The sequence below is a fragment of the Phyllobates terribilis genome, unplaced genomic scaffold (genome assembly GCF_046119375.1).
Source record: "Phyllobates terribilis strain yellow unplaced genomic scaffold, ASM4611937v1 Scaffold_11__3_contigs__length_659146591, whole genome shotgun sequence".
Lineage (NCBI taxonomy): Eukaryota > Metazoa > Chordata > Amphibia > Anura > Dendrobatidae > Phyllobates > Phyllobates terribilis.
The window spans coordinates 581737558-581749805 of NW_027362771.1; the positions used below are offsets into that span (position 1 = coordinate 581737558).

General features: G+C 46.2%; 2 protein-coding genes across 2 annotated transcripts in view; one reads left to right on the forward strand and one right to left on the reverse strand.

The window, feature by feature from the left end:
- Positions 1 to 452: 452 nt before the first annotated feature.
- On the reverse strand, positions 453 to 3045 carry GADD45GIP1 (GADD45G interacting protein 1). The gene is made up of 2 exons (XM_073650955.1): positions 2643 to 3045; positions 453 to 958 (listed from the first exon to the last, which is right to left on the reverse strand). Exons 1-2 carry the CDS (start codon positions 2987 to 2989, stop codon positions 625 to 627), a joined length of 681 nt encoding a protein of 226 aa, XP_073507056.1. The 5' UTR covers positions 2990 to 3045; the 3' UTR covers positions 453 to 624.
- A 104-nt stretch (positions 3046 to 3149) lies between these two features.
- Positions 3150 to 12248, forward strand: part of LOC141165360 (DAN domain family member 5-like) — an 18894-nt gene continuing 9795 nt past the window's right edge. Inside the window, exon 1 of the mRNA XM_073650956.1 lies at positions 3150 to 3263. The gene's annotated coding sequence lies outside the window, so the exon portion shown is untranslated. The remainder of the gene's footprint in view (positions 3264 to 12248) is intronic.

The window sequence follows — 12248 nt, forward strand, 5'->3', positions numbered from 1 at the left end:
AAACTACTATTACACCAGTTTTCGTTGTAAGGCATGAAAAAAAAAACCTTTGGATAAAACTGTGACAGAGTCCTCTAATATCCACTCTATGAAGCGTACAAAGTGGAAATGAGAGAATGGCTCCTGGTCCAGCAGCCATAAAAGTAGCTCATGGCCAGGAGACCTGTGATTCTCCTCTTACCCTCCGCACACATGACGTCACACAGAGACGCCGGCACCTATGAGGATGTTCGCAGGCTTCGGTGGTACGTGGCAGCTGATCAAATCAATCCGATCTCTAGTGAAGGGTAATGCACCACATGTTAGCGTCCATACTGTAGACCAGTCCCTGTCTGATATTTGGGACGATTAGTTTTGCTCATCAGACCCGCAGTTGGGTCAGGACTTGCAGGCTGAATACAAATACTAAAATTGTCGCCCCCTCCCCCGCACTAACAAGATGAATAAAGAAATTTTAAGTGCTTGTTTTATTACAAATCACAGATATATACAGAAAGATAATGATACAACACTGATGTTAGGAGAGTTGGCGCCTGTGCTCATCAGTCATGTGTCTACACAATAGTCCCATCCACGCTCCCTCCCGTGTGACCAGAAAACTGAGGAACGCCACCCCCTCTGGCATCACCCTGAGGTATCAGACGCAGGACGCGCCGACTGTGCGCCTGACGTGACTGTATTTAGAAGCTCCGCCATCGCTGCCCTCTCTTCTTCCTTCTGCTTCTTTTTCACAGCCTTCATTTTCTTTTTCTCCTCCTTCTCCAGCTCCTTCAACATCTCCTGGAACTTGGTACTACGGAAATCTATTTGGACGCCAAACTTATCACGGGCGAGGGCCAAGAGACGTTCCTTACGGGCTTTGTCGTCTCGTTCTTTCTGTTTTGCTTCCTTCTTTGCTCTGCGCCACTCCTCCACCATCTTGGGCATTTTTGCCATGTTAGCTGCAATCAGCCGAACCCTTAAAGAAACAAAGATATGTCAGATACACACACAATAAAGACATGCGTGATTTGTCAGGGGGCAGGGTTGGTGGGACCCCACCTTGTGACACCTCAGACTTCAGGTGATGAATGAAAAGTTACATGTCGACCAGACGCACAGTAGTCCCTAGAATATAAAGCAAAGTCTGATAGAACCTGGCTCCTATAGGTTCTCAATATGCCCTAATAGACCACATGGACAGGGGTCTCCTTAAGCAGACCACCCATTTAGGTCCTAGCCTTAATCCCTTTCCGACGAGGTCATTTTCTGATTTTGCGCTTTTTCATCTTGAGAGCAGTAACTATTTCATTTTTTGTCTGTCCAAGGGCTTTTTTTATGGAACGTTTTTATCTCAACATTTTACCATATGATGAAAGGGGAAAAAAACCCTCAAGTGTGGTGAAACAGCGAAAGAAAAAAAAAAACCCCAATTCAGCCATTGTTTTTATGGCATTCCTTGTGCGGAAAAAAATTGTCTGGAAACTTGGTTCTCCAGCTCAGTAAGAAAACGACCATCACAAACTTGCTTAGATATATAATTTTTAAGTGGTGAATAAAAGGGAAGAAAAATGGTTTATGTTGACATTTTGACACCGTACCACTTATTTCCCCATTGCTGGATCCGAATGAAATCTTCATTTTGCATCATCAGCTGGCATTATTTTTTATTTCCGCCATTCTGGGGTAAGTACGACGCTTTCATCACTTCTTATTGAACCTTTAGTTGGAGTGATGGCGAACAGAAAAACTGCAATTCTGATGTTTGATTTTTTTTGTTTCTTTGCAGTTTTTACTGCCGTGCAGGTCACCTCACCTCACCTCACTTTATATTTTGATAGATTGGAACATTACAGATGCGGCGATAACATAGGATTTATTTCTTCATTTATATTTTTTAGGACTTCTTTATTCTCTTGTAGGGATCTTGGCCTTACGGTCGTCCGATCACTTGTAATATATTCTGCAGTCTCCTATGAAGCCTGGGCTGCGGCTTCACGAGAGGTGATGTAGCGAGCCCTGACATCGGAGCCAGTGACCGCGTCGTGGTGGATGAGGGGAGAGGAGCGCACCCTACACCGCACGTCCTAAATGCCTGTCAGTGGTAGACAGCGGAATATAAGGGGGTTACAGCAAGGACTGCGGCTCAGATCCGGAGTTGGCGCCTAACTCAGGTGGCCGACATTGCATCTAATGAGGGTAAGGGGAGAACGTGTTGTGCAGTGCCTGCTCCTCTCACTCCGGTCCGGTCTGACCAGCAGGTACCATGCACTCGCCCTACTAATAAGACACGTGCCCCACACCCGAGGGGTCTGATAGAGAGGGGCTGCACATCAGACCTCACATCTGCGGCAGTTCCTGGTCTGTCCATCAGTGATAAGACCCTGACTTATACATATGAGGCCGTCTGTTCTGGCTACGAGGTCTGCAGTCGCTCCACAATACGGATGAGACTATGTCTGCTATATGGGCTTGTGAGATGCCCTGGAGTCAGGATGAGCACTAGGTGGCGAAGCAGTATAGGACCCCAACATATGGCCGCACAGTGTATAACAGCGCCACCCAGTGCTCAAAGGTGTGTGGTGCACTATACAAGGCTGCACTCTGGCAGCTCAGTCATGCTGGGCCTTGTGGTTCGGGTTGCTATGGCGACCAGCGCTGACCTCTCCTTCTCCTGCCGCTCCAGCTCCCGGTCTGCCGCCTCCAGCCGCTCCTGCATCTCCCTCAGGCTCGGGCACCATGCCTTCTCCTCCTCCTCCACAGCCCGGAGCTGCTGGGGACTCGGCCACAGACTCTCAGGCTTCACCCCAGAGGCGCTGCCATGGCGGCCGTACAGCTTGGCCTCATACGCCGGCCCTTTATGCCAGTCCTTGGTCTCTGGGTCATTGGGGTCGGGCTTATAGATGCCCCCTAGCCCCCAAATCCTGGGCCTGGCATGGTAACCGGCCGCCGGCCAGGGTAAGGTCAGCGCACGCAGCCCGGCCCAGCACCTCTGCACGGGCAGCGCCATCTTTGAACACCCCGCTCTGACCTCAGAAGGGGGCGGAAGTCTGGAGGCCGCGCTCGTCTATGTGGGTCCTTCCATAGCCGGCAGCGATATTGCCTGCACAGAACGCTGACACGGGGGCGTCCACGGCGATGCCTGTCTCATTAGCCCTAATTAGAGCGCTAATTAGCTATAACAAGCCATGGTGGGGCTGGTACTGTGTCAGGGGTGATAAGGAGGCTGTGCTGCGGGTGTGGATGCTGTGCAGCAAGGGGGACAGTGCAAAGGTCCAAAAGAGGTGAATTAAATTGCTTTCTAGCTGTATTATTGTCAGTAATTAGTGTTACCCCCTTATAATGTGTTGTGAGGGGTCACCGGTGCAGATTGCACTAAACCTGCTCAGAATATATTGGTAAAATAACAAAACCAAGTATCTGTGCCCTACTCATCCTTTCTGGGTCCAACACAGCTCCCGCTGCTGTTCCCAGTGTCTTGTATTGTTGACAGCGCTGCAGCCAATCCATGAGCTCAGCGCCTCTGCCCATGTAAGTGGAATGCTCCTCTCAGAGCCGCTGAGCTCACTGATTGCCTACAGCGCTGTGAGCGCTGCGGACAATACCAGACAATGGGAGCAGCGGAGACTGGTGGACCTGGGGAGGGTGAGTAAGAAAAGTCCTGTCTTTATAACAAACTGCAGCTGGGAGATATGTTTTCTGAAAGCTGATGGCCCCCTTTAACCTTTTTAGAGCAAGTGACTCTTGCATTTTGTTTTTTTTCCTCCTGATTTTCTAAGAATCATCAGGGGGTGAATCATCAGGGCATAAAACACCTTGAAAAGTTGCAAGATGTTTGCGATGTGCACGAATGTTGTGAGTTTTGGTGTTTTCCTGACAGCTGAAGAAGCGGGAGAGGTGCAAGGACTGAGCCCCTACACCCGCCCATCACATTCACTCAAAGTGGCGAAATACGTTACTCCAGTTGCTGACTGGCGAGGCGTATGCCCGAAATAAGATGAGCCAAATTCATCATGTCTCGTGTGCCTCTTAATGAATTCGGCTCATCTTATTCTCGCACGCCCCTCACTAACTCTGGGGTACGAAACTCTGGTCTTAATGAATTGGGGCTATAATGTTTTATTTTTTTTATTGAACTTTTTCAATTTTTTACAAAATAAAATAGGGCCATAATGTTTTTGTCCTTCCATCAACGTAACCGTATGACGTCCTGGGGTGTCTGTCTGGTGTCGGTGGAAGAACTGTAGTTTTGGAGGACACCATTCATTTTACCATATAGGACTTTATTCACACATCAGTATCTGTATACCAAAACCAGGAGCGTCTCCAAATCACAGAACAGGTGTCAATCTTTTAATTATAGGTTTTCTCTGGAAGTTCCACTCAAAACCCTGACGTGTGAATGAGCCCTTATATACTGAAGAAAATAAGTTGCAGTAATGTGATTCTACCTTTTATATTTTGTCTTGTTTTTTTTTAATGGTGTTAATTATGCTGTCAAAATGACCGGGTAACGTGGTTCTTCAGATAAGTACAACTACGGCCAGACCAAACTGGTATCTTTTAAGTGGTGAGGGCAAATGCTGATAATTTTATTTTTAAGATTTCGTGACTTTATTTTCCTGTAAATGGAGCTGGATGAGGGTTGGTTTTAGTGTTTACCCTTCAGGTTAAATAATTTTATGTTCTGATACCAGCTATGGTGCTACCAAAATATTTATTTTTAGTTTGTTCTTTTTCTTTTTTCTTTTTGAATTTTGGGAAGAGTGGGGAATTTGAGTGTACGTGTGTATATTAAAATAGCCCTCCTTTTGGCCAATTCAAAAATAAAGAAATTAAAAATGTGTTTATGTATAATTGTACATTTGTAAAAATCACCTAAGGCATACAGATCAATCTCTGGCTTGTGGGCCAAATCTGTCCCGCAGGGTGATTATATTTGGCCCACGACACCAGAACCACCACCACTTTGTGGGGCCCATTATTCTGTATGGAGGACTGTGTGGGGGCCCGTTATTCTGTATGGAGGACTGTGTGGTGGCCCGTTATTCTGTATGGAGGACTGTGTGGGGGCCCGTTATTCTGTATGGAGGACTGTGTGGTGGCCCGTTATTCTGTATGGAGGACTGTGTGGGGGCCCGTTATTCTGTATGGAGGACTGTGTGGGGGCCCGTTATTCTGTATGGAGGACTGTGTGGGGGCCCGTTATTCTGTATGGAGGACTGTGTGGGGGCCCGTTATTCTGTATGGAGGACTGTGTGGGGGCCCGTTATTCTGTATGGAGGACTGTGTGGGGGCCCGTTATTCTGTATGGAGGACTGTGTGGGGGCCCGTTATTCTGTGTGGGGGCCCGTGACTTAGTCCAAGTTTTTCATTTTGGCCCTCTGTGTTTCAGTTTGACATCACTGTCCTAAGGTGACTTAAAGGAAAAATCGAATAATAATTAGTAGAAATAATAATTACTAAATTAAGATATTATAAATTTTTGTGTTATTATATCATTTATTATTAATAATAAGTCCCCTTAGGAGATTTGCACCAGTGATGTTGGCCATATGTACAGTACTGTAGTATTGCAGTATTTAGTAAAATCCCTGATCACCAATGAATACAAGTACCAAAATGGCGGCAACAGGGGCAGTCAGCAGACCCACGACGCCATGCACACCCGTCGCCTCCTTGTAATCGCAGAAGGTGATTCTGGACAATCAGAATTTCCAAACCATCAGATGTGAGGCTGCGGGATCTCCTGTCCGGGGGGCACAGAGCAGTGATGGTGACAGCTGAGTGACACCAGGGGTCAGACACAGGTGTGCGTCCTCTTTACACCCGGCCCTGTATACACAGCCCCACACACGTAGGTGACAGTTTCATCCTGTATCCCGGTGTCTCGCCCCCTATCTCCTCCATAAGGCCGATAATGCATCAGGCAGATTGATAACACTGTCTAAAACCAGTTGCCCATAGCAACCAATCACAACGCGGCTTTTATTCTTCAGAAGCAGAATATGAAATGAAAGCTGCTCCGTGATTGGTTTTTCTGAGCAAAAAGAGACGCAGAGCACAACTCCAATCTATAATGGAGCGGTGTGTGGTTGTGTGCACAAGTCTACCACCAACACGAATAGGGTGCAGTGATGACGATGCCAGCCCAGTGGTCAGCTAGTCGCTGAGGGCTCAGGCTTTTGGGACCCCTTTAGGTTGTGGTTGAGGAAGAGTATTCTACATCCAGAAGTCTTTAAAGTTAGGGCGGCAGGGTTATATCGTTAAAACAGTGCCACACCTGTGCACAGGTGATGTGTGGTATTGCATCTCAGCCCGATTCACGCCACAGGAGCTGATAAGCAATACCGGACACAACCAATGTGTGGAGCAGTTTCTGAAGACTGCGCACATATTACTGTGCCTGGTTCTGCCGTTAAGGGCCGGGCACTGACACAACCATCGCCATGATGGCCTATGCGACGACGTGGCTCATCATGGACGACTTAGAAGTGGAAGAAACGAGAAAACCTTCCACCATAATCCGCTACAGTGCTGCAGCTCTGACAGTCCCCACTGTGTCCGGGGGTGATAAGTTCCTGACGTGACCCCCACAGTCAGCGTCCACAACAGTCGGTCCCTCTGGTGGTCGTGACGACACTTGTGGAGACTGTCAGAGTGTGGTCGTACGGCTCATCTCTTTAGCATCCTTAAACTCTGGGAAAAGTAAAAAATAAAAAAGCAGACAACCTCTTTATAAAGGAGTTATCCACCTTTTGGGACTACCATAATTTTTTATTCTTAAATGCTTGTATGTTTGGAAAAAAAATAATTTTTGTAGTTGGGTTTCATTAAAAATGTTGCACCATTTGCCTTCTATAGCCTCTGCATTGCGCTACCTACCTCTGGCTGCAAAATGAGTTAACTGAGGATCCATAAGTGAGCCTGCTAAGAAAATCTGATGGGAGTTTGTAACTATTGTCTTTTTATAAGTTCCTCTTCACAGACCACATCAAAGTTGAGTGTAGGTTCTCGGAGAGCCTGTAAAATGTTATAATTAAACTCATTTGCAAAGATGATTTTTATCTCCATTATATGTATTTATGAACAAAAAGTTCCCAAAAGTGTACCACAACTATTAGTTGGTGGTCAGAAAAATTTGCCTCCGCCATTAGGTGACATGTACGCCTTTGCCAGTCTTTTGGTGACTTGGCACATCAATATCATGTGCAGGTGTCCTCTGGGCAGTGGAGATCTGATTTCAGAGTGGCCCATACAGAGCGAGGTCTCTGATCATTGCCTTGAATGGGGGTGATTTGTGGAGCAAACGTGTGACCAGTAAGGTTGTATACAGGCAGTGGTGTAACTTAACACTTGTGGACCCCAGTGCAAGGTCTTCAACACGGCCCCTAACTACACAGGTTTTTAATAGTGGTTTTCTCAGATGGGCCAAAGACATTTTGGGTCCATCCAGCCTCCAGGGTGCGACTGTAACCCCTGCACCCACCATAGCGATGCCCCTTTTAAATTAGAAGTTGTCTTCATATAAAAAAAAATATATATCTTCCAAGATATGAGGAAATACTTGTGAGGTCTGTGATCTGGGTCTGGCACTGACTTCCAGATTAAGCAGGTGTAATGAAGTTTAAGGGGATGTTCCCATCGTCATGGATGAATATTTTGTCAGATGGTGTTTGTAAAAATGAGCATTTTTGCAGCTTAATAAAATTTGCTGCCATTTTTGAGATATTAACTTTTTTTGTTTGCAGCTCGTTGCCCAGGAAACCGACCACCTCTGCTGTCTAGCTCGTACGCACTGTGCTGAAGTTGACCGGGATTACGAGATAACGGTGAGCTCCAGCGATCCTGGCCTTCTTCATTACAGGCTCAACAGAAAAGAGATTTTAAGCACTTCGTGTGTTCTGCTGTCTAGCAGCAGTGGTCGTTTTCCAAGGCAACAAGGTGTAAACAAAATAAATGTCAGAAATATCTCAAACAGCTAACAAGCGCTATCAGATGATACGCATTTAGGGAGATGGGAATAACCCTTTTGTCACTGGTCTGTCTCAAAATCTGACAGCCGTCCATAAGTATCAATGTGTAGCATCTTCTCGCCCTACTACCAGCACCAGTGACCCTATTCCCTCACATCTCCTTCAGTCCTTCTCTTCCCCAGCAGTCACTACCTACCTAACTAAAATATTTAATTTCTCATCTGGTATCTTTACCTCCTCATTTAAACATGCCAGCATACATCCATTACTTAATAAACGATCCCTCAACCAGAACTGCTCTGCCAGCTACAGACCTGTCTCTAATTTGCCCTTCATCTCTAAACTCCCGGAACGCCTGGTCCATTCCCGCCTAATCCGCTATCTCTCAGATAACTCTCTTCTTGACCCTTTACAATCTGGTTTCCGCTCTTTACATTCTACTGATACTGCCCTCACTAAAGTCTCTAATGATCTACTAACAGCTAAATCTAATGGTCACTGCTCCCTGCAGATTCTCCTGGATCTCTCTGCAGCATTCGACACTGTGGATCACCAGCTCCTCCTCACTATGCTCCGCACTATTGGGCTCAAGGACACGTCTCTCCTGGTTCTCCTCCTTTCTCTGTGACCGCTCCTTCACTGGATCTTTTGCCGGCTCCTCTTCCCTTTACTGTCAGGGGTTCCTCAGTCCTAGGCCCCCTCCTCTTTTCTTTATATACTGCCTCTATTGGACAAACCTTAATAGATTTGGTGTTCAGTACCATCTCTATGCTGATGACACCCAACTGTACACCTCTTCACCTGACATCACCCCTACCCTCATACAAAATGCCAAAGCTTGTCTGTCTGCTGTCTCCAACACTATGTCCTCCCTCTATCTAAAACTGAATCTCTCCAAAACTAAACTTCTTGTCTTTCCTCCCTCCACTAACCTACCTATACCTGATATTGCCATTTCCGTGTGTGGCTCCACCATTACTCCCCAGCAGCATGCTACTGTCTTGGGGTCATACTTGATTCAGATCTTTCCTTCATTCCCCACGTCCGATCACTCGCTCGCTCTTGTCATCTACACCTCAAAAACATCTCTACAATTAGACTTCTTCTTACCTTTGACTCAGCAAAAGCCTCTTACTGTCGCTCTTTTTCATTCTCGTCTGAATTATTGCAACTCTTTACTAATCGGTCTTCCATTTACTAAACACCGCCCGCCCCCTCTCCAATCTGTAATGAATGCAGCAGTCAGGGTCGTATTTCTGTCCCGCAGTTACACCAATGCCTCGACCCTGTGCCAGTCATTACAATGGTTGCCCATTCGCTACAGAGTTCAATATAAACTTATCACTCTCACCCAGGGGTGGATTAGGAGTAGCAAGGGCCCCGGGCAGTTTAGAAGGCGTGCCCCCCCCCCCCACACACACACACACACACATACACACACACACACACACACACACACACACACACACACACACACACACACACACACACACACACACACACACACACACACACACACACACACACACACACACACACACACACACAGACACACACACACACAGACACACAGACACACACAGACACACACATACATACACACATACATACATACATACATACATACACACATACATACATACATACATACATACATACATACATACACACACACACACACACACACACACACACACACACACACACACACATACACATACACACACACACATACATACATACATACACATACACACACACACACACACACACCTGATTTATCATGTGACATGTCACATGATCCCCTGTGATAGATCATGTGATAGTTCACGGGAAATTAATTTGGCACAATATTAATTGTGCTGCCCCATCTGAGAGCAGCACAATATAGGGGCAGATACCCTGATTCCAGCGATGCGTCACTTTTTCAGCTGCTTGTTGTCATTTTGAGAAAATCACCGTTTTATCTGCTGCAGATCTAGCAGCTCTCTGAATGCTGTGCTCTGTATAGCCCCGCCCACACCACTGATTGGCAGCTTTCTGCTCATGCTCAGTGTACACAGAAATCTACTGATCAGTGATGGGGTCCTACAGAACTTACTAGTCAATTACCTTCTAACCCTACATTATGCTGCTCTCAGATTAGGTGGCAAAAACCTGATGACAGATTCCCTTTAAAGGAGCTGTAAAGACAAAAAAAAGTTTGTATTAAAAAAAATACAAGCCATTTGTGAAATTAACTTTTTTTCATTGTTAATTCACATTAGACTGTATCTTCAACACTTTTGTCAGCAGGTCTTATTACAGACTCTGAATAGGGCAGCTCTCTCCCTCTCCCTCAGCAGAAAGTCACAGCATGGTTAAAAAACGGGATCTTTTATGATTTTCTCATAATAAATAAAAAAGGACATGCAAGTCCTCCAAACTATTTTCCGTTTCTGTATAGGGGAGGTCCTAAATCTTTCTTGTTCTTTAGTTGATCACATGTCAAAAAGGCAAAGCATTTACTATGAACTCGCTTAAAAAAATATACACTTGGAGAGTAATATCATCATCTGCATGTAAATATTCCTTGACTCTAAGGGCTCGCTCACACTGTCGTATAACACGGCCGAATGCTATGTGATGTTTTATCGGATAGGACTCGGCCCTATGTTATACTATGGGACAGTGCAGATCTGCGATTATTGGCATGAGAAAATAATCTCATTCGATATTCTTACCATGTGCACCCATACAAGTCTACGGGTGCACGTAAAACATTGGACTGCACTCGGATGTCATCCAAGTGCAGTCCGATGAACACTCACAAACTATGGAGAAGATGGAGAAATTAAGTTCTTCATCTTCTCCATATCTGTGCTGCGAGAGAATCGGATCACACTCAGCTGAAGCTCTGACAGAGTTTGAGCTGAGTGTCATTAGCATAATTGGCCCTATTCTCTTGCATGAGAGAATATATGGCTTAGTGAGTGGACCCTAAAACTGAATAGTAGTGACGGACAGGCACCTCACAAGCGGGATTCATGTAGCTCTCAGATGTCATGTAGGTAGGGCTTCATTCCATGGGGTAGGGCTTAATTTCAAGGTATATAAAAAAAAAAATGGACTTCAAATAAATATTAAATGAACACAAAAAGCACTAATTGAATTATTTTTTTCGTATTTATGTTTGCAGCCCCTTTAAAAACCCTTTGAGGACCAAGGCACATATATGTCCCATAGTTTTAAACTGGAAAAAAATTTGATTGAATAAAATTTAAGGTCCTCCAAGGTTTAAGTAGGTCATAAATTCATATGAATACTTGCTCATACAATTGCACATGCCAAAAGATGAAGAACAGAATCAAAAATATGACATTAAGTGGAGCACTCACAGGTATTCAAGGTGAAAGAGACCAGCAAAGGCATCGTCTCGAATGACAGTAAATGAGATAGAATTCAGCAAGCTGAAAATGAAGACAGCAGGTTAGAAGCGAACCAGACTTTATGGTGCTCAGAATTAGTCAAGCAGAATTTATTGACTGCTCTTGCAAAGCACTAAGACTCCCGCTGTGTATAGATGGTGCCCTGCGGCCTCCCGCTGTGTATAGATGGCGCCGTGCGGCCTCCCGCTGTGTATAGATGGCACCGTATAGATGGCTATGTGCGGTCTCCTGCTGAGTATACGTGTATAGATGGCTACGTGCAGCCTCCTGCTGTGTATAGATGGCGCCGTGCGGCCTCCCGCTGTGTATAGATGGCTACGTGCGGCCTCCTGCTGTGTATAGAAGACTACGTGCGGCCTCCCGCTGTGTATAGATGGCGCCGTGCGGCCTCCCGCTGTGTATAGATGGCACCGTATAGATGGCTACGTGCGGCCTCCTGCTGAGTATACGTGTATAGATGGCTACGTGCGGCCTCCTGCTGAGTATAGATGCCACACGGCGCTCCCCCCAGAGACAGCAGGAGGCCGCACAGCGCCATCTATACTCAGTGGGAGACCGCACGTAGCCATCTATACACAGCGGGAGGACACACGGTGACATTTATACTCAGCGGGGGGCCGCACGTAGCCATCTATACACAGCGGGGGGGCGCACGGCGCCGTCTATACACAGTGGGGGGCCGCACGTAGCCATCTATACACAGCGGGAGGCCGCACGGCGCCCCCCCAGAGACATCAGCAGGCCGCACGGCGCCAACTATACTCAGCAGGAGGCCACATGCAGTCATACACACACAAACATATACAGACACGCATAAACACATTTGAAACACAAAAATACATACAAACAGACATCACACAATGAC